Source organism: Heliangelus exortis, chromosome 2, assembly GCF_036169615.1.
Source record: "Heliangelus exortis chromosome 2, bHelExo1.hap1, whole genome shotgun sequence".
NCBI classification, from domain to species: Eukaryota; Metazoa; Chordata; class Aves; order Apodiformes; family Trochilidae; genus Heliangelus; species Heliangelus exortis.
Window position 1 is genome coordinate 151,466,041 of NC_092423.1, and position 25,110 is coordinate 151,491,150.

At 64.4% G+C, this 25,110-nt stretch overlaps 4 protein-coding genes across 8 annotated transcripts; 3 read left to right on the forward strand and 1 right to left on the reverse strand.

The window, feature by feature from the left end:
• The first annotated feature begins 346 nt into the window (after window positions 1-346).
• SPATC1 (spermatogenesis and centriole associated 1) lies at window positions 347-1,355 on the forward strand. The gene is made up of 2 exons (XM_071738721.1): window positions 347-689; window positions 992-1,355. The coding sequence occupies exons 1-2, from the start codon at window positions 369-371 to the stop codon at window positions 1,307-1,309; spliced, it is 639 nt and encodes a 212-aa protein (XP_071594822.1). The 5' UTR covers window positions 347-368; the 3' UTR covers window positions 1,310-1,355.
• Window positions 1,356-3,629: 2,274 nt separating this feature from the next.
• On the forward strand, window positions 3,630-7,813 carry LOC139793629 (sphingomyelin phosphodiesterase 5-like). Of its 2 annotated transcripts, none has more exons than XM_071738597.1 (8): window positions 3,630-3,762; window positions 5,325-6,313; window positions 6,409-6,481; window positions 6,562-6,702; window positions 6,803-6,892; window positions 6,978-7,041; window positions 7,374-7,527; window positions 7,607-7,813. In XM_071738597.1, exons 1-8 carry the CDS (start codon window positions 3,735-3,737, stop codon window positions 7,700-7,702), a joined length of 1,635 nt encoding a protein of 544 aa, XP_071594698.1. In that variant the 5' UTR covers window positions 3,630-3,734; the 3' UTR covers window positions 7,703-7,813. The 2 variants fall into 2 exon arrangements, with proteins under 2 accessions (XP_071594698.1, XP_071594699.1); XM_071738598.1 differs by lacking the exon at window positions 3,630-3,762 and adding an exon at window positions 4,450-4,899.
• Window positions 7,814-8,084: 271 nt separating this feature from the next.
• Window positions 8,085-20,438, reverse strand: OPLAH (5-oxoprolinase, ATP-hydrolysing). 3 transcript variants are annotated; one of them, XM_071738594.1, is made up of 26 exons: window positions 20,265-20,438; window positions 19,576-19,767; window positions 18,925-19,039; window positions 18,485-18,608; window positions 18,206-18,401; window positions 17,588-17,753; window positions 17,382-17,520; window positions 17,188-17,255; window positions 16,729-16,985; window positions 16,531-16,643; window positions 15,929-16,099; window positions 15,398-15,535; window positions 15,045-15,183; window positions 14,849-14,961; window positions 14,404-14,555; window positions 14,143-14,303; window positions 13,966-14,067; window positions 13,565-13,739; window positions 12,930-13,114; window positions 12,721-12,852; window positions 12,134-12,268; window positions 11,287-11,436; window positions 10,373-10,530; window positions 9,934-10,094; window positions 9,279-9,376; window positions 8,085-8,919 (listed from the first exon to the last, which is right to left on the reverse strand). In XM_071738594.1, the coding sequence occupies exons 1-26, from the start codon at window positions 20,436-20,438 to the stop codon at window positions 8,773-8,775; spliced, it is 3,861 nt and encodes a 1,286-aa protein (XP_071594695.1). In that variant the 3' UTR covers window positions 8,085-8,772. The 3 variants fall into 3 exon arrangements, with proteins under 3 accessions (XP_071594695.1, XP_071594696.1, XP_071594697.1); XM_071738596.1 differs by lacking the exon at window positions 8,085-8,919 and having other exon boundaries at window positions 9,277-9,376; window positions 9,934-9,991; XM_071738595.1 differs by lacking the exons at window positions 15,398-15,535; window positions 15,929-16,099.
• Window positions 20,433-23,868, forward strand: EXOSC4 (exosome component 4). Of its 2 annotated transcripts, XM_071738600.1 has the most exons (4): window positions 20,433-20,520; window positions 20,757-20,970; window positions 21,379-21,585; window positions 23,440-23,868. In XM_071738600.1, the coding sequence occupies exons 2-4, from the start codon at window positions 20,800-20,802 to the stop codon at window positions 23,800-23,802; spliced, it is 741 nt and encodes a 246-aa protein (XP_071594701.1). In that variant the 5' UTR covers window positions 20,433-20,520; window positions 20,757-20,799; the 3' UTR covers window positions 23,803-23,868. The 2 variants fall into 2 exon arrangements, with proteins under 2 accessions (XP_071594701.1, XP_071594700.1); XM_071738599.1 differs by lacking the exon at window positions 20,433-20,520 and having other exon boundaries at window positions 20,747-20,970.
• The last annotated feature ends 1,242 nt before the right edge of the window (window positions 23,869-25,110 follow it).

Below are 25,110 nucleotides of genomic sequence, written 5' to 3' on the forward strand. Positions count from 1 at the left end.
CCCCCCTTTTGTCACAGCTGCCCCCCCAGAGCTCAGATGTGAGGTTGGAGAAGAACGCCACGTTCCAGAACCCACCATGAGACCCAGCTGTGGACATGGGGTCCCATGCCACCCTGCCCCAGGCTGCCGCTGCCACCGCTGGGATGCTGACAGTCCCCAGGGAGAGATGTAGGGGGAGATGAGCCCCATCCCCATTTCCATCCCCGTCTCCATCCCATCCCCCAACCCCATCCCCAATCTCATCCCATCCTATCTCCATCCCCAACCCACCCCATCCCCATCCCCATCCCCATCCCCATCCCCATCCCCATCCCCATCTCCATCTCCATCCTACCTCATCCCATCCCAATCCCCCAGGTCTACCCCCCATGGGATACTCCAACGAGGACTCCAGCATCCGCTGTCTCGCCATGGCCTTGGACAGTTTTGCCTCCTCTGGCCAGACAGACACCCCCTCTCTTCCCCAGATCTCTGTGTCCTCCGTACACACCACCTTCCCCCTGAAGTACTCGGAGATACAGGGCTCGGGGGCGCTACCCCCCTCCCCATCCAGCAGTTCCCAGGGCTGGCAGCAGCTGCTGGGGGAGGTGGCTTTCCAGCTGGACCGGCGCATCCTGGCCTACATCTTCCCCCACCGCACCCGCTTCTACGGCTTCACCCTCACCAACATCTTCGAGAAGATCGTGGAGGTGGGACAGGCACCTGGGGCACTCCCACCCAACCAGGGCCCTCCTGTCCCTGCAGAGCACCCTGGGGGGTGGGACACTGCCATCTCAGGGGGCCACCAGGGTGATCCTGTGCTACCTGCCCCCTCCTGTGCTACAGTGCCACCTCAGGTGTCACAGACCACCCTTGGCACTGGGACGGTGCCACCCGTGGGTTCCATCGCGTTGACCCTACACTACCAGTCCCTTCGGACCACCCTGAGGGCTGGGATGGTGCCCCCCGTGGGTGGGTGTCCCCACTGTGACCGTGTCCCCTCTCCACGCAGATGGCAATGGGGTCTTTGTCAGGTGGCTTCGAGGAGCAGCGGGGCCTGGCACCTGCCCGGCGCTTCCTGGAGCTGATGGGGCGGCTGCGGTCGCTGGGCTACAGCCCCAAGGCCCACCTGGGGATGAGCAAGTCCCTGGTCAATGCCTACAGGCTGCTGCCAGAGCCCCTGTGCCTGGAGGAGTGTGGGGGTCCTGCCCTCCTGCAGCGCCTGCTGGGGGACAGTCTGCCCCCTGACCTGCGCCACAACAGCGGTGTCCTGCTGGAATGTCTGCTGCAGATGGCACGGGAGGACGGGATGCCCATCTTCCTCTGGTGACACCACCCACACCAGAGAACTCACCCCAAGGAACCCTGAGTGTGTTATAAATGACCCAGACTCGATATTCTTCTGTTAATGGTTTCATTTCATTAATAAAATTGCAATAGCAAAACAGCGCTGGGTACATGGGGAGTCTCTGCTTCACTCACACGAACTTTATAAAGTTTAATCTTTTAGCTTATATTACATATCTTAATACATATTCATACCTATTCTAATACATATTCATGACCATTCTAGGAATAGGCTGGATTATGTTTATTAGTTCTTGGAAGAGGCGGCCTTCAAAGGCACATGCCCGCTTTATCTCTGAGGGTCTTTTTGACCCCCATCTGGTGGTTGTTGGATGAAGTCAGTGTCTGCCTCAGTTTCCCCTCTCGTTACCCTTTGATTCCGCACATGAGCTCTTTCGCCCTTTCCTGAGCAACACTCTGCAGTCAGCAGTAAAACCACCTTAGATTGCAACACTATGTGGTGAGCAGCAAAATCAGCTTAGATTAGCACAAGAGAATATATATTACAGTGTTTTCAAGGTACAGAAACTGTGGATGTCTCGTTTCTTGTGCCCCTAAGCCTTGTAGTTACACTAAGAACAGTTATATTTGCAGTTATCTTTCACAATGTTGAAGGCAGATATATTATTAGTACTCTCAAAATGGGGTTAGCAAAATACTTGATAAAAGTTAGGTTAGCAAACACTTTATAATTATTCAACATGAATTCACAAACACACACATATATTACAAGCGTGACCATCAACATGAGTATCATCAACACAAGTGCCACCATCACCGTGAGTCTCACTGTCAGTGACACATGACAGTGACAGCAGTCCTGGTGCACTGCCTGCTGGAGATGGTGCAGGAGGAAGGGATGCCCACCTCCATCTGGTGACACCACCCACACCAGGGAATCCCAAGAAACCATGAAGTGTGACCATTAACATGAGTGAGACCATCACATTAATGCCACTGTTGATATGAATGTTACCAGGATTGCCCCCCTCACCATGGGTGACAGCATCAACATGAGTGCCACTGTCACCACTGCTGCTTCCCCATGATGGGTGGCAGTGCAGGGGTGACAGGATCAAGATGTGGGTGGCAATGACAGGGTGAGTGAGGGTGGCACCGCTGGGCCACAGGTAAAGTGACAGAACTGGGGTGTGGATGACAGTGTTGATGTGCAGGTGGCAGTGTCAGGGTGGCAGTGCCAGGGTGCAGGTGGAAGTGTTGGAGTGCAGGTGGCAGTGTCGGGGCGCAGGTGGCAGGGCAGTGGTGCAGGTGGCAGTGCCAGGTGCGGGTGGTGGCGGCAGTGCCAGCGTGGCAACAGTCCCCACAGTCCTTTCCCTTTCGCTCTGTGACCGAGGCGGAGCCAGGAACCGCCTGGGGGGACCCAAGGGGGGGTCCGGCCCCGGCCCCTATGCCCCTGCCCGGGATGTTCGCTCGCCCTGGGGAGGGGGTGGGTCTGTGTCCCCCCGACGGTGGCACGGACGGGGCTGGGCCGGGGATCGCGAGGGGTCCCCGAGTTGAGGGGTGGGGGGTCGGTGCACACCGGGACAGACCCACTTGGGCACAACTTGGGGACAAAGGCGGGGGGCGTCCGGGGGGGGATGCGGTGGGCCTCAGGGTCTGACAACTCTCTACACCCCCGCCTGCGGTGCCCCCTCCCGGGCCCTGTGCCCCCTCCCCGGACCCTGTGCCACTCGCCCCGGGCCCTGTGCCCCCTGGTCCGGCAGGGAAGGGGTTACAGCCCCGCGGAACCGGTCCGGGTATCACCGGCCGGGCAAGGTGCGGAGCGGGCACCGGGACACGGTGGGGAGCACGGGGGGGACATGGGGGAGATACAAGGGGGGGGACACGACGGGGAGCATGGGTGGAACTTGGGGGGACACAAGACGGGACACAGAAGGAGCACTGGGGAAACACAGGGGGGACACGAGGGGAGGACACGGGGGGGGACATGGATGGCAGAGCGGGGAAACACGGCGGGGACACGAGGAGACGGGGGGGCCCTGGGAGGACACGGGCGGGGGGCACAAGGGGGTTAGAGAGGGGCACAGGGGGACGGACACGGGGGGGACAAAGGGCGGCATAAGGGGGTATGGGGGAGACAAAGGGGAGAGAGTGAGACACAGGGGGGACACAAGGGGCCACAGTGGGAGCACAGGGGGTGCCGGGGTTGGCCACGCAGCTGGCAGGAATGCGGCCGGCCAGGGCCAGGGTGATTAATTACAGCCTGGTCCGGCCGGTGGGTGATTAACAGCCCGGTGTAATTAACATCCCGGTACGGCCCGCGGATGTTTGTGACCTGCTGAGCTCCCGGAAGCCACCGGTGGCCCCGGGCAAACAAAGAGTGGCCCCGGGCAAGCGGTGGCCACCGGCTGGCGACGGTGGCGACCGAGGTGTCGGTAGAGGTGGCGATGTCCCCCAGCGCCAGGGGGGGCGGAGGTGAGCCGGGGGGAGGGGGTGGGACAGGGGCGGGGACCGGGTAGGGATCAGAGATCGGGCAGGGACCGGGCAGGGACCGGGCAGGGATCAGGCAGGGATCAGAGATCGGGCAGAGCTCCAGCTCGGCTGCCGCCGGGCCCTCGGGGGAGCAGCTCCGGGAACGGCTACGGTGAGGCAGAAACCCTTGGTGCTGTGGGGCAGCACCCACTGGTGATGTTGGTGCTGTGGGGCAGCACCCATTGGTGATGCCGGTGCCGTGGGGCAGAGCCCGCGGGTGGTTCCAGCCCCACGGGGAGGGTGCAAGCGGGGGGTGCCGGCGCTGCCCCCTGGATGGGTGCTGCAGGACCCCCGCCCCGCCCCGGGGCCGCTCCCGCACACCCCAGCTCCGGCCGCAGCGGAGTTGCCTCCCGTGGGAGGCAGGGAAGCGCTGAGTCAGACCCACGGCCGTGGGGCAGTGGGACACACTGTGGGACGAAGCCCCGTGTCCCCAGTGCTTCCCCGAGCCCCCAGCATCCCCACCAGTTCCAATGTCCCCAGCATCCCCAGTGTCCTCAGGAAACCAAACGTCCCCAGTGTTCCCAGAGACCACCATCATCCCCAGTGTCCCCACCATTTCCATTGTCACCACAATCCCCAGTGTCCCTAGAGATCCCAGTGTCCCCAGTGTCCCCCCGTCCCCAGCATCCTCGCCAGCATCATCCAGTGTCCCCAGTAAACCTACCAGCGCCAGTGTTCCCACTGTCCCCAACCCCCCCATTTTTCCCATCGTCCTCAGTGATCCTAGTGTCCCCCGAGCATCCCCCCCAGCCCCAGTGTCCCCAGTAAACCAAACGTCCCCGGTGTCTTCACCGTCCCCAGTGTCCCCAGTGCCTAGCACTGTCCCACTCTGGAAGGGTCGAGCAGCGTCGGGCAGGGTCCGACAGCCCCACAGGCCCAGTGACGGGGCAGGCGGGGGCGGTCGGTGGGTCTGAGGTGTCCGACCCGTGGGGCAGCCGTGGGGCAGGGAGGTTCCGGGGAACCCGTTGGGCCGGGCCGGCCAGTGCTGGTCTCACCGCGGCTCAGTTCCGTGCTGCGCCGCAGAGTTCTGGGGATATTGGGGACAGCAGTCCCTGACCCCCCCCCCCAGCCCACGCGCCGGTGAGTGAGGGACTGTGGGGTGGTCCGGGAGGGGCATGGACCGGGGGACAGTGGGACAGTCCGGAGTGGGGGACCGGGGGGCTGGCAGCGGGCAGGACCGAAGGGCTGGCAGCGCCGAGGAAGGAGGGGTGGCACGGGGCTCAGTGCAGGGACCCCGGCTGTGGGGTCCCCCCAGATGTGGCTCTGGGAGTCCTGGGAGCCTGCAGGGACATGAGGAGGGCTGTCCCACCCCCCCGCACCGTTCCGGCAGAGCCCGGGGAGGCGTGGGACGGACCCTGGGGATACGGGGGACGATCCGGCCAGAGATGTTCCCACGGTGGCGTCTCGGCTGCAGCTGCGGGGGGAAGAGGGTACGGGGAGGGAAGGGGGGGCGGGGGGCCCCATGCCCGTTTTCCTGCCCCTCACCCTGGGTTCCTCTCCCGTAGGTGGCGTTGGGCACGAACAGGGGGATGTCGCGGTGCCCCTCAGCCCCCACCTTGACCCCCCTCCGGACCCCTCGGCCATGCTGCGGCAATCCCCCTTCCCCAACCGGGGGCTGGCAGCCCTGGAGTGGCTGTCGGAGGGGCTGCTGGCCCCCAGTTTCTGGGCGCTGAACGGGCTGCTGGACCTGCGGCCGACTACCGCGGAGCGGGGGCGGTGGGGGCAGCGCCGGTGCGGGCGGTGCCGGAGTTGCACGGGTCGGATCCTGGCGGTACCAGGGTACGCGGGGGTGATGGTGCTGGGGCTGCCCTTAGCAGTGCTGGGGTTGCTGCTCTGGCTGCCGCTACAAGCGGTTCGGAGACCCTTCGCCTACCAGTATGTGGCCAGCACCGAACCGGGCCAGCCCTGGGACCTGCGGCAGCGCCGGAGCCTGACCCTGCTCAGCGCCAACCTCTGCCTCCTACCAAGTGGATTGGCCAAGTTTAGCAACTTGGGGCGGACCCCGCGGAGAGCCAAAAACATCGCCGGGAGCCTGGTACCGGCGCCCAGTGGGGCCCGGGATGAGCTGGTGGGGCCGCGGCACCACCGGGACGGGGGATATGGGGGCACACGCAGCACGGTGGAGGTGGCGGTGCCATTGGAGCCGGTACCATCGGAACCAGTGCTCTCAGAGCCGGTGCCACTGGACCCGGAGGCACGGGAGGCAGTGCCGGTGCCATTGAGCGATCGCTTCCCCTCGGACGCCGACATCATTTGCCTTCAGGAGGTTTTCGACCCCGGGGCTGCCACCATCCTGCGCCGGCAGCTGGGGGGCACCTTCCCCCACGTCCTGCACGGGGTGGGGGGCCGGGGGCTGCGGGGAGGCCAGCTGAAGCTCCTGGACAGCGGGCTACTGCTAGCCAGCCGGTACCGGCCACTGGCTGCACGCTTCCACAGCTTCCCCAATGGTGCTGGCGAGGACGCATTGGCTGCCAAAGGGCTGCTGGTGGTCCAGGTGAGCCAGACCCCCACCCAGCCCCCTGGCTGAGAGTGGCGTGGGTGGGGGGGGTTGTGCTGAACCCCCTCTCTGAGGTTGCAGTGTACCCCCAGGTGCTGCTGGGCTCAGCGCGGGGCCGGCGGGTCGTGGGCTACGTGGGCTGCACCCACCTCCAGGCTCCTGCAGGTGAGGGGTCCCCGGGGGTCCTGGTGGGGTCCTGGTCGTGGCGGGATGTATGGTGACACTGTATGTTGCCCCCGGCACAGGCGATGCCACCATCCGGGAGGAGCAGGTGACACTGGCTCTGGGGTGGCTGCAGAGGTTCCAGCAGGAGCAGGAGCAGCCGGGGGACCTGGTGGCCTTCGACATCTTCTGCGGGGACCTCAACTTCGACAACTGCTCCCAAGGTCTGGAGGGTGGCTTGTGTCCCTCTCCATGGGTGATGTGTCCCGCTCTCCATGCTGGCTTGTGTGCCCCTCCCCATGGTGATGTGTCCCCTCCCCACAGGTGACCAGCTCAACCAACGTCATCGTCTCTTCGAGGTCTACCAAGACCCGTGTCGCCAAGGGCCTGGGCAGGACGTCCCCTGGGCCATAGGTGGGACCTGCCACCCCCTCTCCCCCCTGTCCTCAGCAGTGAGGGGACACAGTGGGGTCCTGCTCATTCCTGTCCCTCTTCCCAGGGACCCTCCTCAATTACCTGAAGATCTATGAGGAGCCAGTGTCCACCCCAGAGAGGATGAAGAGGTGACAAGGGGACACAGGGTAACATGGGGGGGGAACACAGCAGGACATGGCTGGGGACGCAGGGTGACGTGGGAGGGGACAGCCCAGTGGTCCAGCGAGACCACCCAGCCAGGGAGGGGTGATGCCAATGGCAGGGTCCTCTGTCCCTATGTCACCATGTCCCTGTGCCACCACAGACCCACGCCACGTCCCTGTGCCACCATGTCGCCGTGCCTCCATGTCCCAATCTCCCTGCGTCCCCATGCCACATCCCCATGTCCCCACATCCCCATGTACCAATGTCCCTGTGCCACCACATCCCCATGCCACCCTGTCCCTGTGTCCCCTGCCAGGACGCTGTCACAGCCGAGGGGCCGTCAGCAGTTCCTGGCTGCCCCCATCCTCTCCAATGGCCACCCTGACCCCGCAGCCCCCGCTCCCTGGCAGGGCCGGCGCGTGGATTACATCCTGCACCGCCCGCCCCACGGCACTGCCCCACTGCACTCGGTGAGTGAAGGGGGGGGTCCTGGGCCTCCTGAGACCCTCCAGGCCCCCTCCTGACCTCCTGACCTCCTTGTCCCCACAGGAGGTGGCCGGGGTCTCCTTTATCACCCGGTTGGCCACCTGCTCCGACCATCTCCCTGTCGCTCTGCACCTCGACATCACCCCAACACGGACCTGACCCAACTGGCACCGAGCCGAGGGTCCGGTCCTGGCACCGGTCTGGTACCTGTCTGGCACTGGTCTGGCACCATTCAGCAGTCAGAGTGCAATAAAGGGCTTGGGCGTGGCACAGGGTGTGGTGGCACCGGACCCATGGCATGTGTGGCTGGACCACCCCCCCTTTCCCACTGAGGGGATGCTTGGGTGCTGTGGGACATCACGGGGATGAAACAGCCATGGGGCTGAAGGTTCGGGGACAACTAGAGACCCCTTGGGGACTGTTCCTTGAGGACACTTGGGGATCATTTGATGGGGACCCTTGGGGACTGCTCTATCAGGATACCTGGGGACTCAGCTCCCTGGGGACCCCCTGTCCCAGTGCCCCCCAAGCACACAGGCTGTGTGGGAGGGGCCCAAGGGCTCCTTTATTGGAAGGCACTGAACTGGGGGGGGGAAGTTGGTGGGGGGAACACAGGAACCCCCATGCCCGGGGGTGAGGGAGGAGCAATGGGGTGGAGATTGAGCCCCAAATCAGGGGGGGGGTTGTCAGTGAGGAAAGTGTAGGAGCCCCACGGGGTGTGCAGGAGGGGGGGCTGCCCCATAGACTGTGCATGTCTAGGAGTGGGGGGGGCTGCCCCACAGAGTGTGTGGATGTGGAGTTGAGGGGCTGCCCCCTTGCATAGCTGTGAGTGGGGTGATAGGGAGTGCATGGGGGTTGGGGGCTACCCTATAGCCTGTGCATATCTGGGGGGGGCTGACCCAGAGAATGTGTAGGTCTGGGGCTGGGGTGCTGCCTTACAGATTGTGCGTGTCTAGGAGGGCTGCCCCACAGATAGCGTGTTTGGAGTTGGGGGGCTGCCCCATGGGATGTGCAGGTCTAAAGTTGGGGAGCTGCCCTATAGATTGTGCATATCTAGGAGTGGGGGGGCTGCCCCACAGAGTGTGTGAGGCTGTGGTCAGGCTCCACTCCGTGGGGGTCCGCAGTGGATCTGGGGTCTGCCCCCCAAGGGTCCACAGTGGGTCTGGGGTTGGGGTCCAACCCTGGGGGTCGGCAGTGGGTGTGGGGTCTCCCCCAGGGGTCGGTGCCCCTCAGACCCCCTCCTGCGCCCGCCGGTACTCGAAGAGGCTCCCACGCTCAGCAAAGCTGCGGGGGGGCTCTGGGGGCTCCTGGGGGTCCCCCTCTTCCCCAGGGGTCCCGAATCCACCCCCACCAGGGGTCTGCAGGCAGAAAACATCCTGGGGGAGAGGGATGGGTGAGGGAGGGGTCCTGGGGGTCGATCGTGGGGGTTCCAGGGGGGCTGACTCAAGGGGTGCCAGGGGGTGGGTCATGAGGGGATTCTGAGGGTGCGTGAGTGAGGGACTCCCAAGGGGGGGAATTGCTTATGGGGGGTCCTGGGAGTGGTTGCTCATGGGGGGGTCCCGGGGGGCAGGGGTGAGGTGGTCCCAGGGGGTCTCTCACAGGGGGTCCCGCGAGTGGTTGCTGCCGGTAAGGGTCCCAGGGAGGGGTGAGTGAGGGGGTTCCAGGGGGGCTCAGGGGGGGATGGCTCATGGGAGTCCTGGGGGGTTCTGGGGGGGTCACGGGGAGGGTCTCTCACCCCTGGCTCCACGGGCACCGAGGTCTTGGCCCCCAGGTTGATGGTGCGGCCATCGCGGCGCAGCAGGAGGTTGAGGCCCGGGGCACCGGGGCTGCCCCCTGGGGGGCAGAGGTGGGGTCAGGGGGGTAGAGGGGAGGCATGGGGTGGAGGGTGCTCAAGGGTGGGCTGGGAGGGGCAACAGGAGGTGATGGGAGGCCATGGGGAACCAAGGGTTGGCCATGGGGGCCATTGGGGTGCTGGGGTGCCATGGGGGCTCCACAGGGAGTTATGGGGGCTATGAGGGTCCATGGGGAGTTATAGGGGGATCTGAGGAGCCATGGCGTCCTTGGGGGGCTATGAGGGGCCATGGGAGGCTATGGAGAGCTACAGGGAGGGCTCATGGGAGCTATGAGGGGGGCACAGGAGTTCATGGAAGCTTTGGCGGGTTCTGAGGGGCCATGAGGGTCCATGGAGCTATGGGGTGCTATAGGGGGGGCTATGAGGGGCCACAAGAGTTCATGGGAGCTATTGGGGGCTATGAGGGCCAATGGGTTTCTGTGGAGGTCTATGGGATCCATGGGTGATCATGGGGGTCCATGGGGGATTGTGGGGTCCCTGGAGAGCTATGGGAGGGTCTCTGAGGAGCCATGGAGCTTTGGGGTGCTGCCCCCCATACCTTGCATCCCGTAGGGTCTCAGGGTCCGTCTCTCAGTCAGCACAGACAGGACCATGTCCTGGCGGAACAGCAGCTCCCGGGTCACCCCCTCACCCCCCCGGAACCGACCCGCACCCCCAGACCCACGCCGCAGCTCGAAGCGCTGCAGGACCACCGGGTACCTGGGGGGGGGGGAGGAACACACACACACACACAGAGGGTCAGAGTCACCACACATCCCCCAGAACTGCCCCGTGCCCCCTGACCCCCGCTGCAGGACCACCGAGCACATGAGGGGGTCAGGGTGAGCCCAGGAGGGGTGTCTCTCCCTTGCCCCCAAGGACCCCCAGCACCTGGGACCCCCAGGACCCTGGACCCCCAGTAACCTAGGACCCCCGACTCCCCTGGGACCCCCAGAACCTGGGACCCCTGCCCCCCATGCCCCCTGCCCAGCACCCACCGCAGCTCCAGGATCTCGGGGTCGGTGATACGGGTGTTGGTCATGTGGGTGTGGACCCCCGAGCGACCCTCCCAGTGCGGTCCAGCCCCTGCGCCCCCCGCCACCGTCTCGTAGTAGCCCACCCGCTCGTTGCCAAAGGTGACATTGTTCATGCAGCCCTGGAGAGTAGGGACAGGGGAGGGAGGGGGGAGGGAGGGGAGAGGGAAGGGGGAGGGGCCCACCCCCCCCCAAAAACCTGGGACCCCAACCATGGGACCCTCCCCACCCTACACCCTGCAATCCCCAGAGACTCCTGGGACCCCCAGCACCCCAACCCCAAGCCCCTGGGACCCCCAGTCAAAAAAAACAGAGGCCCCAGATCCCTGGCACCAGAGACCAGACCCCTGATCTCTGGCACCCCAGGCCCCTGGACCCCTGATCCATGGGACCCCCATGAGCTGGGATCCCCAGTACCCTGGGACCCCCACATCCTATGACCCCTGACCTCCCGCCACACCCCAGACCCTGGGACTCCTGGGGTCCTTGGGATCCCAGACTCCTGGCACCTGGGACCCACAAGACTCCCAACCCAAAAGACCCCCAGGGCCTATGGAACTCCCAATCTCTGGATACCCTGGTGCCCAGGGTGATCCCCAGCACCTGGGACCCCTAATCCCCAGGACCCCCAGCATCCTGGACATCCAACAACCCAGGACCCCCAACCCCTCAGGACTCCGAGGCTCCCAGCACCTGGGATGCCCAACACCCAGGATCCCCCCACCACTCCCAGGACCCCCAGGACACCCAATCTCCAGGACCCTCAGCAGCCCAGGATCCCTGAACCCCCTGGGACCCCTGGAGTACCCCAGTACTCCAACCCCCAGAACCTCCCATTCCCCTGAGCCCCTCAAGTCTCCCGTGCCCCCCACCCCTACCTGGGAGGCGGCGCAGACCCCGAAAGCTTTGAAGATGACATCGACCACGCGCTGCGAGGTGAGGACGTTGCCCCCCACCACGGCGGCCTCGGGTGAGGGGTCCAGGATGGAGCCCTTGGGGATGACCACCTGCACGGGAGCCAGGCAGCCCTGGGGGGCAGCAGCCTGTCACCCCCCATGGGACCCCCGACACCCCCCCCCCCCCACCTCTTTGCCTCAAGGGAGAGGGGACCAGGACCCTCCTAAGCCCATGGGATGAGGGTCCCAGACCCCCCTGTCCCAGGGCATTGGGGGTCCCATATGGCCCCCCCAAGGGATCTGGGTCCCAGAGCCCTCTCCCACAGCCTGGGGGTCCCACAGCTGGGGGGTCTCTTGTCCAGAGGTCCCCCAACAGTCCAGCGGTTCTGCAGTCCTGGGGGTCCCACACCCAGGGATCACCCAGCCCTGGGGGTCCCATAAACAAGAGGTCCCGTAGGTCCTGTAGATGGGGGTCCCACAGCCCAGGGGATCCTGCAGCCCTGGAGATCCCATAGCCACAGGGTCCCACAGCCCGGGGCCACCATAGATGGGGGTCCCACAGCCCTGCAGTGGGATCACACAACCCAGGGATCAACCAGCCCACTGAATCCTGCAGCCCAGGGGTCCCACAGGTGGGGGTCCTGTATGGAGTGGTCCCACAGCCTTGGGGGGGTCTTATAGATGGGGGGCCCCACAGCCCTGGAAGTCCCAAAGACAGGGGGGTCCTGCAGGTATGGGTTCCTACAGCCCAGGAATCACCCAGCCCGGTGGATCCCACAGCACTAGGGGTCCCGCAGGTGGTGTCCCAGTGCCGGGGGTCCCATCCCACCTGGTTGAGGGGGATGTCCTGTCCCACCATGCAGCGCAGGCAGTAGATGAGGGCCGAGAGGGTGATGGCACGGGGGGCATTGCAGTTCCCATACACCTCGGGGCCAGAGCCCGAGAAGTCGAAGACGGCGCTGCCCTGGGGGGCACAGCGGGGAGAGGGGGGCTGGGGGACACCCCTAAACCCAGCCCAGGATAGGGGGGATCCTGTGAGTCTGGGAGGGATCTCAAGCATTTCTGGTGCTGGGTGGGATCCCAAGGGTTGGGAGGATCCCTGTGCCAGGGAGGGATCCCAGTGCCAGGAAGGATCTTGGTTCTTGGAGCAGTCCCGGTTCTGGGTGTGAATCTAAATGATGGGGGGTTCCCTGTGCCAGGAGGCACATTCCCTGGTGGGAATCCCAGGGGGGGGAATACCCTGCTGGGGGGGATCCCTCTGTTGGAGGGGATAGATCCTGGTTCTGCAGGGGTCCTGGCGCTGGGGGTGGTCTGGGTGTGGACCTCAGTGCTGGGAGGGGTGGATCCTGGTTCTGGGGGGATCCTTGTGCCAGGGTGGGGTCCTGGTGCCGTTTTGGGGGCTCTCCCCCCGCTCACCTCCTGGGGGTCCACCTGCACCCTCAGCCGGATGGGGGTCCCGTCGTCCATGCTGTCCTCAGCCTCCACCTCCCTGCCCCAGCGGGCAGCAAAGCCCCTCAGCATCTCCCTGACAGCCACCTCAGCGTTGGCCTGGGGACGGGAGGGGTCAGGGTGGGCAAGGGGGGCTGAGGGGGAACGGGGCGAGCGAGGGGGTCTTTGGGCCCCACCTGTATGTGTGCCATGTATGCCTGGACAGCGGGCAGCCCGTGCAGGCGGATCAGCCCGGTCACCAGCTGGATCCCCTTCTGGTTGGCGGCCACCTGGGCCCGCAGGTCCGAGAGGTTGTCCCCCAGCGTCCGGCTCCCGCTGCACCCCGGCACCCGCCCTGGCGCCAGCAGGGCCTCCCGCACCGCTGCGGGGATGTCAGGCCTGGGACACCCCCACCGACACCCCACCAGCACCCCAGGACCTCCATGACACCCCCACCCGCACCCTGGCAGCCCCACTGCCTCCCCGCCAACACCATCACATCCCCACCACCTCCATGGCAGCCACACTGTCCCCACCACGTCCTTGCCATCACCCTGACACTCACACCGTTTCCCCACCACACCCCTGACATCCATGGTGTCCTTCTCATCCACAAGTTCCTACCACCACCCTGACATCCCCATTACATCCCCACCATGTCCCTGCCAATCCCACTGTGTCCCCATCATGTCCCCACCACTGCCACCATATCTCCAGCATGTCCCCATTGTCCCCATCACCTCCACACTGTGCCCACCTCATCCCCACTGTCCCCACCACATCCCCACCCTCCCAACCCTGCCATGTCCCTGGTGTCCCCCCTCAGACCCACCCTCCTCCTGGAAGACCCCGTCCTTCACCAGCTTGAAGGAGATGAAGACAGCCCCCTCCTCCTGCAGGCTCCGCGAGTGGGGGGGCATGGACCCGGGGGTCACCCCCCCAATGTCAGCGTGGTGCCCCCGGCTGGCCACGAAGAACACGGGCTTGGGGACCCCCGGCCAGAACACCTGGGGGGAGAAGGGGGAATCAGGGGAATCCGGGGGGGAGCTCTGCAACACAGGGTGCCCCAAAGAAGGTTCCTGCACCCTGGAGAGAGGGTTCTGCACCCTGGGGAGGGGGTTCCTGCACCCTGGGGTGTCCCAGGGGGGGTCTAGCACCACAGGCTGACATAGAGAAGGGGTTCTGCCTGCTGGGGAAGGGGTTCCTGCCCCCGTGGGTGGGTGGGTGACTCACAGGGGTGATGACGGTGAGGTCGGGAAGGTGGCTGCCCCCCGCGCAGGGGTGGTTGCTGAGGATCACGTCCCCCTCCCGCAGGTCCTCCCCCAGGTTGCGGATCTGCAGGGGACCAGCAGGTCATGGGGAGGGGTCCCCCCAGTGACCATCCCCCAGCCTCCCCCGGGACCCTCCTGCCTGGAACTGGACGGTCTCCTGCATGGCCCCCAGGTGGACGGGAATGTGGGGGGCGTTGGAGACCAAGCCCCCATCTGGCCCGAAGAGCGCGCAGGAGAAGTCCAAGCGCTCCTTGATGTTGGTGGAGATGGCCGTGCGCTGCAGGATGCGGCCCATCTGCTCTGTGGGGGGGACACAGGACCTTCAGGGACCCCCCAACACACAGAGACCCTCCTGGGACCCCCTCGACAGACCCCCCTTGGTCCCCTGTCTCCTCCCCACCTGCAATGCTCATGAAGCGGTGGGAGAAGATGGAGAGCTGGACAGGGTCAAGCTGGGGGCCGAGGGGCTGGGGGCAGCTCGAGCCCACCACGATGCAGATGTCACCAAACTGGGTCAGGCTGGCGGTGCAGCCCGGCTCCACCACAATAGTGCTGGGGGGACACGGTGGAACCAGGAGATGGGGGCCACAGGGATCACCAGGGGCTCCACCAGCTCTCTAGGGTCCTACTGTCCCCCTGGGGTCCCCACCATCCCTCTGGGGTCCCACCAGCTCCCTGGGTTCCCCACCAGTTCCTTGGGATCCCACCAGTTCCTTGGGGTCCCCACCATCACTCTAGGGTTCCACCAGCTCTATGGAGTCCCCACTGTCCCACTGGTGTCTCCATTGTCCCACTGGGATCCCTCTGGTGCCCCCCCAGCTCCCCACTGTCCCCTGGTGTCCCACCTGTTCTTGTCGATGATGATGGCAGGCCCGGGGATGGTGTGGTCACAGCCCAGCTCCTCCAGCAGGAACACGGGGGTCTCCAGGTACCCCTCCTCAAAGTAGCACCGTGTCACCTGACAGAGCAGCCCACCCCATGCCAGGTCATGCCCTGGACCTCGGGATCCCCTGGGACCCCCCTGAGGGCCCCCCCCCTCACCATCTCCAGGCGTGGGGGTTTCCCTCTGGGGGCCAGGGGGGTCTCAATGGTGACGCTGCTGCTGCCAGTGCCGCGCACCCGCACGTCGTCCACCACCACCGGGCGGTCAGGGATGGTGAAACCAAACTCCACCAGGTACCTGCAGGGGACACAGGAGGCACAGGACATCAGGGGGGACCAGGAGACCCCAGGGTGGTGGTGGGGTGGGGTGGTGGTGCTGAGGTAGGGCTGGAGATGCTGGGAAGGGGCTGGAGACACTGGGATAGAGCTGGAGATGCTGGGATGGAGCTGGAGATGCTGGGATGGGGATAATGGAGCTTCTGGGACAGGTCTGGAGGTGACATGGCCTGGACCTGCTGGTGAAGGCAGTCTGGAAGTCCCCAGCCTGGCAGGAGGTGGGGGTCGGGGGGTGCCCCTTGGCTGAGCACATCAGGGCGCAGTCAGTGCCCTCATAACGCAAGTGCAGGAACGCCTCGGTATGGATCTGAGCACTGTGGGGGTGGTAGACACCAGTGACCACCAGTCACTCCCCAGTCACCCCCCAGTGACCACCAGTGACCATCCCCATGTCCCCCAGGACCTCCATCCCAGCAAAGCCCTGTGCCCACAGCACATCGTGGACCACCAGTACCCCCATCCCACCCCATGCCCCACAATGCCTCTGTCCCTGCTGCTTGTGCCCCCAAGTATCCCCCATCCCAGCTCCCTGCTACCCCAGTCCTGGCTGCCTGTACCCCCCAGTACACCCCAATTCCCCCAAGTACCCTCATCCCAGCCCCCTGTGCCCCCTGCTACCCCTGCTTGTGCCTCCCAGTACCCCCACCCCAGCCCCCAGTACCCCCCATACCCCCACTCCAGCTCCCCTGTGCCCCCTCCCCACTCACTCGGAGAATCCCTGCTCCCGCAGAGCCCCCCTGCAGTCCCTCTCCAGGCGGGCGATGCTCTGCTCCAGACGGGGGAAGTTGGGGGGCTCGTACCGCAGAGCACAGGGGGTCTGCACCTCCTGCACCACATCCGCCAGCGCCAGCCCAAAGGCCGAGAGGATCCCACTGTACCTGCAGGACCCCCACTGACACCCCCAAAGCACAGCACCCAGGGCGTCCCCAGACCCAGAACACGGGGGCAGCCCCAGACCCAGCACTCACAGGCACCCCCAGACCCAAAACTCATCAGCACCCCAGCTCAAACAACCCAGGGGCACCCCCAGACCCAGCACCCACCAACACCCCTGACCCAGCACACAGGGGCACCCCCAAACCCAAATAAATCACCTGACCCCCAGACCTACACCCAAAGAAACCACCTGAGGACAAGGGGACCCCCAGACCCAGCACCCAGGGACAGGACCCCCAGACGCCCACCCAGAAGCACCCCTAGCTCCCATGGGCACCCTCCTCTGGTGGGGCATAACTGAAGCCCCCCAACCCCACTCTACCCATCACCGGGGGGACACACTGGAGACCCCCTGTGTGCCCCCTCCACCTACTTGTGGATGAAGACGCGGCTCATGCCGAGGGTGCGGGCGATGGCGCAGGCGTGCTGCCCCCCCGCCCCCCCGAAGCAGGCCAGCACATGTCGGGACGCATCGTGACCCCGCGCCTGCCACACATGGGCTTGGGGTGACACTGGCGGTGACACCAGCAGCGCCTGTGTCCCCCCACCCCAAACCCCCCCGGCACCCCACCTGCGTCAGGGCACGGATGGGCCGGCACATGGCCTCATTGGCCACCCGCACGAAGCCCATGGCCACCTCCTCCACTGAGAGGGCTGGATGGGGAGCACCCTGGAAGGTCTGGATCTGGGCAGCCATCTCCTGGAAGGCCCGGGCCGCCGTCTCCTGGCAGAGGGGTTGGTCCTCCCCAGGGCCAAAGATGCGGGGGAAATAGTCGGGAAGCAGCCGGCCCAGGCAGAGGTTGGCATCGGTGACCGTCAGAGGACCCCCTGCAGGGGAGGGGGTGGTGGGAAAGGCAGCAGGGTGTGGAACCAGCACCCCCAGGGAACCCACCACAGCACAGAACCCATCATCACTGTGGCATGGAGCCCACCAGCACCACAGCATGGAACCCGTTGGCACCATGGTATGCCACCAACCAGCACCACAGCATCGAACCCACCAGCACCGACCAAGCAGCCCCCCACTCACCCTTGCGGTAGCAGGCAGGTCCAGGGTGGGCACCCGCTGACTCAGGGCCAACCACATACAGCCCAGACCTGGTCAGGAGGAGATGGATGTGAGAAGGTCCTGGTTGTGCTGTGGCCATGCCACAACCAGGCCCTTCCAGGAGTCATGGGATGGGACCCAATGGGAGTCCTGGTGGGATGGGAGCCACCACTCACCTGAAGAAGAGCCGCGAGCCCCCTCCAGCCGCCACGGTGTTGATGTCGAGCTGGGGGGCCTGGATGCTGACCCCTGCTGTGGTGGCCTCGAAGACGTGCTCGTATTCCCCAGCATAGCGGCTGACATCCGTCGAAGTGCCTGGAGGGGGGTGAGGGTCAGCACCCACCCCCTGTCACTCCCCCAGGGACCCCCGCCCAGTGCTCACCTCCCATGTCAAAGCCGATGACAGGCTGGCCGCCCTGGTGGGGGTGGGTGGTCCGTGCATAGCCCACCACCCCGCCCGCCGGCCCCGAGAGGATGGCACGGGCCCCACTGAAGTGGTCCATGGGGGTCAGACCCCCGTCCGAGCGCATGAACAGCACCGGCACCTCCTGGGCAGGGAGGGGGCATGGAGGGGGCACCATGGGGCCACCACCCACAGGGCATCCAGGGGGGTTTGGGCGGGATGGGAGCCCACGGGGGTCTTGGTGGGATGGATGACCACGAGGATTCCCAGTGGATGGGTGCCCATAGGAGAAGTCTTGGTGGGATTCAGACCCATGGGGGTCTCAGTGGGATGGGTGCCCAGGAGGGTCTTGGTGGGATGGGTAATCATGAGGGGAACCCTGTAGGACAGGTGCTCACAGTCGGGTTCTGGGGGTATGGGTGCCCATGATGGGGTGCCAGGGGGACATGCCCATGGGGGGGTCCTGGTGGGACAGGTGCCCATGGGGGGGTCTCAGGAGGACAGGTGCCTACAGGGAGTCCTGGTGGGATGGGTGCCCGTGAAGGGTCGCCTGTTGGAATGCTTTCCCGCGGGGGGGTTCCCGCTGCCTCCACTCACCCTCAGATGGTGTTGGAAGCCCCCTCTGAAGCTGCGCAGGTAGCGGTGGATGCAAGGGGTGAGGTAGGCGTCGGCGCAGGCCGTGTACCCCCGCGGCACCGCCCGCACCATCCCTGAGACCCCCGAGGACAGCGACACGTGCTGGAAGCCCAACTCCCGTGCCAGGGCCCCCACCTGCTCCTCGTGGCCTGGCCAGCTGTCGGGGGGGATGGCGGGATCAGGAGCAGAGGTGGGGCTGAGACCCCCACCCCAGGACCCCCCAGAACCCCTGGGACTCACGCGTAGGAGTGGAGCAGCAGCACAGCCAGGCTGGTGATGCCGCGGGACAGCACCCGCTCCAGCTCCCCCCGCAGTCCTGACAGCTCCAGTGGCCGCTGCACCTGCAGGGAGACCCCCGAGGGGCCTATGGAGAGCACAGGGGTCACCACTGGGACCCCATGGACCACCCCTCAAAACCCCCTCCCATGGCCCAGGCGTCACCACTGTCACCCCATAGAACACCCCCAGACCCCCACCCCACACTGCAGGGGTCACCTGCCAGCAGCAGGAGGGGCTCAGTGCAGCTCCCCAGCCCCACTGCAGCCCCCCAGCCCCACCACAGATCCCCAGCCCCACGGCAGACCCCAGCCCTACCACAGACCCCCAACCCATGGGGTCATCACCATCACTCCAGACACCCCACTGCCTAGCCCCCCTCCCCACAGCCTGGGGGTCCCCACCCTCCAGCAGCGGGAGGGTCTCGGTGCCGGGCAGGCGGCAGTCGGGCTGGTGGGGGATGAGCCGCTCGTCAACCTCGATCACCTCCTCATACAGCACCTCCGGCACTGCCACTTCCTGCGGGGGGACGGGAGCATCACCGGAGGGCCCCAGCGTGTTGGGGCCGCACTGCCAGAGCGAGCTGGCACCGGGCGCTGGCACCGGGCCGGGGCTGGCGCGGAGCCACGGGGGGATGACGGGAGGTGGCACTGGGGACTGCCCACCGCAGCCACCAAGGACACGGGCACCGGGCAGAGGACACGCTGGGCCCCACTGAGCCACCAGGGGAGGGGCCAGGAGTGGACCTGGTGACCCCAGCCTCGGTGGTGCTGGTGGCAGGGGTCACAGGAACGTGCCACGGGTGATGTGGGGACACCATGTGATAAGCCTGGGTGGTCGTGAGCAGGGGGATGTGGTGGCCATGGTGTGGGTCATGGGGGTGGCTTCCCCTTGGCCTGGGGGACATGGGGACACGGAGATGTGGTGGTCACAGGGATGTGCCACTATGGTGTGGGGTTAGGGGGGGTGGCTGCCCCATGGCTGGGGGCACACAGGGACAGCCCAAGCCCAGGATGGGGATGTCAGGGAAGTGCCCCCGTGGGTGTGGGTCTCACCAGGTCGAAGATGTGGGGCCGGGCCTGGCTGCCGATGTGCAGGAGGTCTCGGAAGCCGCGGGTGACCACCAGGGCCAGGCGCTCGCCCCGGCGCTCCAACAGAGCGTTGGTGGCCACCGTGGTGCCCATGCGGATCCACTCAATCCCCGAGGCGTCCAGGGGCTGGTCCCGCGGCAGCCGGACCCCCAACTCCTGGCAGACACCACCCGTCACACTGGGACCCCCGCCACACCACTGGGACCCACAGACCCACCAAAGACCCCTAGCCCCAAGGGCCCACCATGGACCCCCAGCCCTACTGTGGGCTTACAGCGCCATGATATCACCATGGAGCTCCAGCCCTATTGCACACCCCCTGCCCAACCACAGCCCCCCATCCCCGCAGTCCCACCACAGCCCCACGGGGGCCCCTGGGGGTGGCCCAGGAGGAGATCCTGGAGGGCTGAGAGTCTTGGGAGGAGGGTCCTGGAGAGTGGGTGGGTTCGAGGGGGAGTCCCAGCAGTATCCCAGTATGTCCTGGCAGTGTCCCAAGGGTCCCCGGGGGTTTCTCGAGGGGTCTCAATAGGGTCCCGGGGTGCGCCCGGGGGTGTCCCAGGGGGTCCCGGCGAGGTCTCAGGCTGTCCCGGGGATCCCGACGTGGTGATCCCAGGGATGCCGGGGGGGTCTCCATGGGGTCCCAGCGGCCGCACCTCCTCCAGGACGCGGCGGATGCCCTCGGTGGGGGCGTCCCCGTAACCCGGGTCCTCGGAGAGCAGCTTGAGGACGCGGACTCGGCCAGAGGGGCAGCGGGCGAAGACATCGGTGAAGGTTCCGCCGCGATCGATGGCGAACTGAAACCCGCGGGGACCCGAAGCCGCCGCCATGGCGGGACAGGACCGAACCAGTGGATCGGGACGGGACCGGAGAGTCGGGACAGAACGGGACGGGACGGCTCCGTACGCTAACGTAAGGCTCAGTACGGCACCGTACAGACCGGTACGCTAGCGTAGGGCGCAAGACGCTAACGTAGGGCTCCGTACGCTAACGTACGGGCCGGTACGATAACGGAGGGACCGGTACGTTAGCGTAGGGGTCGGTACGCTACCGTAGAGATCTGTGAAGTACGAAGGGGACGTGCCTCCGGGGCTGTGTGTGTGGCTATATGGGCGTGGCCTCTGTATGGGGATGTTCGCCCCGCGCAGGGCACGCCGGGAGCTGTAGTCCTGGGGGCGTGAGGGCAGTAAGATGGCGGCGCCGGAGCTACTGTCGGACGAGGGGTACCGGGCGGACGGACGCCGTCCTGCCGAGCTCCGCAAGGTCCGGGCGCGCATGGGGGTCTTCGCTCAAGCCGACGGCTCGGCCTACATCGAGCAGGGCAACACCAAGGCGCTGGCTGTGGTCTACGGCCCACACGAAGTGAGTGGCACGCCGCAGCTCTGCTGTGTAGGCCCCGCCGCTCCCCCCGGGCCATGGTCACTGCTCCCCTGAGCCCTCTGGTGCCCTGGCCCCCGGCACTGGGACCCCCCCTGGGGCACCCCTGCTCCATCTCTCCATTCCAGCCCCCCTGGTCTTCCCCGGCCCCATTCCCCCATCCCATCCCCCTGGGCTCCCCGGGCCCCGTCCTCCGATTCCATACCCATGGGGTCCCCCTGCCTCTCCCCCTCTCCCATCCCCTTGGTGACCCCCTGTCCCCCATCCCCTGTCCCATCTCCTCATCCCTGCCCCTCTGGTGTCACCCTGCCCCGTCCCCCCCGATTTCCCCCTGCCTGATCTGTTCCTCCCCGGTGTCCCACCTGCCTGGTCCCGGTTTGATTCCGCCCGCAGATGCGCGGGTCCCGCAGCAAATCCCTGCCGGACCGTGCGGTGGTGAACTGCCAGTACAGCATGGCCACCTTCAGCACCGGGGAGCGGCGGCGGCGGCCACACGGCGACCGTCAGGCGGGGGAGCTGGCTCTGCAGCTCAAACAGACCTTCGAGGCTGCCATCCTCACACAGCTCTTCCCCCGCTCACAGATCGACATCTACGTGCAGGTGACAGGGGAGGGGACATGGGGACACACAAACACCGGGGGGATGTGGTGGTGGGGTCCTGGCATAGAATTGTTCTCTTTGTGTCTACAGGGAGGCTCCTGTGAGAGAGGGGTTTGCTTACGGGTCTGGCTTGTGGTGTTAGAGTGTAAAATCAGCATAGAATCATAGAATGGTTTGGGTTGTAAGGCACCTCTGAAGCTCGTCTAGAATATTAAAATCACAGAGTAATTTGGGTTGGAAGGCACGTCAAAAGGTTATTTCAAATCATAGAATGATTTGGGTGGGAAGGGCCCTCTCAAGGTGCTCCAGTCCCAGCCCTGCAGTCTCAGGGACACCCTCACCCAGATCAGGGTGCTCAGAGCCTCCTCAAGCCTCACCTTGAACATCTCCAGGGATGAGGCCTCAACCCCCTCCCTGGGCACCCTGTGCCATGGTTCCACTGCCCTCCTGGGACACAACTTGTTCCCAACATCCAGTCCAAATCTGCTCTTCTCCAGTTTAAACCATTGCCCCTCATCCCATCACTCCAGGCCCTTGCCCACAGTCCCTCTCCAGCATTCCTGTAGTCCCTCCTTGTATGAGATGTCCCAACACCCCATCCAGCTGAGACTTGAAACTCTACAGAGTTGAGGAATCCACCCCTTTGCCTGGGAGACTATTCCGATCTCTGTCCTCATGAGGAAACATTTTCCTCTTGTGTCCAATGGGAATCTCCCCAAGAGCAACTTGTGCCCCTTATCTTGTCCATGGGATTCCTTGTACACAGGGAGTCTCCATCTCATTTGTAGCCCCCTTTGAGTGATAGAACATTGCAATTAGGTCTCCCCTGAGCCTTCTCAAGGTTTCTTTGGGGTGAGGGTGCTGAGCCCCTGCTGAGCCCCAGAAGCTGTGGCTGCTCCATCCCTGGCAGTGTTGAAGGTTGGATGGGGCTTCGAGCCCCCTGGGCTGGGGGAGGGGTCCCTGACCATGGCAGGGCGTGGCACCTTTAAAGTCCCTTCCAACCCAAACCTTTTTATGGTTCTTTGAAGGCTGAACAGACCCAGTTTTCTCAGCCTCAGGAGAGGCTGTCCTTTTCTTCACAAGAAAGAAGCTCCAATCTCCTAATCATCCTTCTCACCCTCCTCTGAAGTCTCTCTGGTGGTTCCCCAGAGGTGGTTCTTGATCTGAGGAGCCCAGACCTGGACATTGTGGCCTTCCCCGAGGGCAGAGTTGAGACAGGAAATGTCCATCTCCCTCTCAGGTCTCTCAGACTTGGGAAGTTTCAAGTCTTAGCTCGACAGGATGCTGAAACATCTCACATCAACAATAACATGAGAAGAGCTGGACCAGATGATCCTTGAGGTCCCTTCCAAAATGGCCTCCTATGATTCTATGATTGTGATTCCATGAATCTGTGGCTCTGTCATTCTGATTCTGTGAGTCTATGGTTTTATGGTTACAATTCTATGAGTGCAGGATTCTCTGATGATGATTCTATGATTCTGTGTCTGATTCATTCTATTATTATGATTTTATGATTTCCATTCCTCTATGATTGTGAGTGATTACGATTCGATGGTTATTATTCTTCTATGATTCTTTGTGATTCTGTGATTGTGATCTGTGATTGCATGATTCTGATTTTATGATTCTATTCTATGATTCTGATTCTTTTATGACTGATTCTTTGATTGTGGTTCTGTGAGTTTATTATTGTATGATTCTGATTCTGTGATTCTTTGATTCTATGAGTCTATGACTCTGTGATTCTTTAACTGTGATTCTGAGTCTACGATTCTGCGATTCTACGATTGTGATTTTATGACTATGATTCCATAGTTCTATGATTCTCACCCCACCTTCCCCCCTCCCCAGATCCTCCAGGCAGACGGTGGCAACTACTGCGCCTGCGTCAACGCGGCCACGCTGGCGGTGATGGACGCGGGGATCCCTATGCGGGACTTTGTCTGCGCCAGCTCCGCCGGGATGGCCGAGGAGACCCCCCTGGCCGACCTCAGCTCCCCCGAGGAGGCAGCGTCGGGGGGCCCGGGGCTGGTGCTGGCACTGCTGCCCGCGGCCGGGCAGATCGCGCTGGTGCAGCTCAGCGCCCGCCTGCACCAGGAGCGCCTGGAGGCGGCCATGGAGGCGGCAGGGGGGGCCTGCAGGTCCCTGCACGCTGTCCTGGACAGAGTGGTGCGGGAGAGGCTGCGGGAGGTCACCGCCCTCATGGGGGACTGAGGGGACACGGGGAGGGAGGTGGCACCATGCCAGGACCCTGCTCAATAAAGGTCTGCTGAGTGCCAAGGGGTGAGTTGTGATGAGCATGGAATGGGTTGGGTTGGAGGGACCTCTTAAAGCTCAACAGCCTCCCTGGGCAACCTGTTCCAATGTGTCACCACCCTCACAGGGAAGAATTTCTTCCTAATGTCCAATATAAATCTTCCACCTGGAAGTGGAGTCCCCAACTCCGAAGGACACAGAGCTCCTGGAAGGTGTCCAGAGGAGGCACTGAAATGCTCAGAGGGCTGAGCACCTCCCTGGGAAGCCAGGCTGAGGGATTGGGGTTGTTCCGCCTGGAGAAGAGGAGGCTCCCAGGTGAGCCCAGAGCAACCTTCCAATATCTGAAGGGGCTACAAGAAAGCTGGGGGAGGGCTTTGGACACGGGGGGGTAGGGAGAGGACAAGAGAAATGGGTTAAAACGTGGAGAGAAAGGGGAGATTGAGGTTGGAGATGGGGGAGAAATTCTTTGGGGTGAGGGTGCTGAGCCCCTGGGTGCCCAGGTTGCCCCCAGAAGCTGTGGCTGCCCCATCCCTGGCAGTGTTGAAGGTTGGATGGGGCTTGGAGCCCCCTGGGCTGGGGGAGGGGTCCCTGACCATGGTTTGGGTTGGATCCAGATGATCTTCAAGGTCCCTCCAGCCCAAACCATTCTGTGACTCTGATTTGTGTTCATGGATCCAATGGTACGGGAGAGGTTGTGGGAAGTCACTGCCATGATGGGGGAGTGAGGGGACATGGGGACATGTGGGGAGGCGGTGGCACTGCAGCTGGACTCAGCTCTATAAGGGTCTGTTGGGTGCAGAGCTGTGGTGCATTGGGATAGGTGACAAGGCCAGGGACACGCTGTGCTGTCTCATGTGACACACAGTGTGGTGCATGCCACACTCTGTGCCATGGCTACCATGCCATGTGTGCCACACCATGTGCCACACTGTGCTGTGCCACGGGCCGCGTGTGCCCTGCTGTGGGTGTGCTGGCACCGGTGGGCACTGGACTCCCAGAGTGTTGCTCACCCCGCATGGGGGTGTCCAGCAGCGGCCCCGTCGTGCACACTCCTTGCACACGCAGCTCCAGTGCCCTTGTGCCCCCCCTTCTCGCACACCCATCCCCTTGCACACTCATCTCCATCACGAAGCCCCTGCACACCCACTGCCACTGCACAGCCCCTCACACACGCTCACCTCCTGCACACCCACACCCCACCCCCCCCTGCACACCCAGCCCCCCTGCTCCCCCCCCTCCCAGAGACCCCACCTTTCCCCTTGCACA

Excerpts from the sequence above, each read along its gene's own strand:
- OPLAH (XM_071738594.1), bottom strand. The coding sequence starts at position 20,438 with ATGGCGGCGGCTTCGGGTCCCCGCGGGTTTCAGTTCGCCATCGATCGC. Across the intron at positions 16,986-17,187 it reads ACCTGCCTGCTACCGCAAGG|GGGGTCCTCTGACGGTCACC; the intron begins GTGAGTGGGGGG and ends CCTCCCCTGCAG. Across the intron at positions 15,536-15,928 it reads CGGGAGCAGGGATTCTCCGA|TGCTCAGATCCATACCGAGG; the intron begins GTGAGTGGGGAG and ends CCACCCCCACAG.
- LOC139793629 (XM_071738597.1), top strand. The coding sequence starts at position 3,735 with ATGTCCCCCAGCGCCAGGGGGGGCGGAG. Across the intron at positions 6,314-6,408 it reads AAGGGCTGCTGGTGGTCCAG|GTGCTGCTGGGCTCAGCGCG; the intron begins GTGAGCCAGACC and ends GTGTACCCCCAG. Across the intron at positions 6,703-6,802 it reads CTTCGACAACTGCTCCCAAG|GTGACCAGCTCAACCAACGT; the intron begins GTCTGGAGGGTG and ends CCCTCCCCACAG.
- SPATC1 (XM_071738721.1), top strand. The coding sequence starts at position 369 with ATGGGATACTCCAACGAGGACTCCAGCATCCGCTGTCTCGCCATGGCC. Across the intron at positions 690-991 it reads TCTTCGAGAAGATCGTGGAG|ATGGCAATGGGGTCTTTGTC; the intron begins GTGGGACAGGCA and ends CTCTCCACGCAG.
- EXOSC4 (XM_071738600.1), top strand. The coding sequence starts at position 20,800 with ATGGCGGCGCCGGAGCTACTGTCGGACGAGGGGTACCGGGCGGACGGA. Across the intron at positions 20,971-21,378 it reads TGGTCTACGGCCCACACGAA|ATGCGCGGGTCCCGCAGCAA; the intron begins GTGAGTGGCACG and ends TTCCGCCCGCAG. Across the intron at positions 21,586-23,439 it reads AGATCGACATCTACGTGCAG|ATCCTCCAGGCAGACGGTGG; the intron begins GTGACAGGGGAG and ends CCCCCTCCCCAG.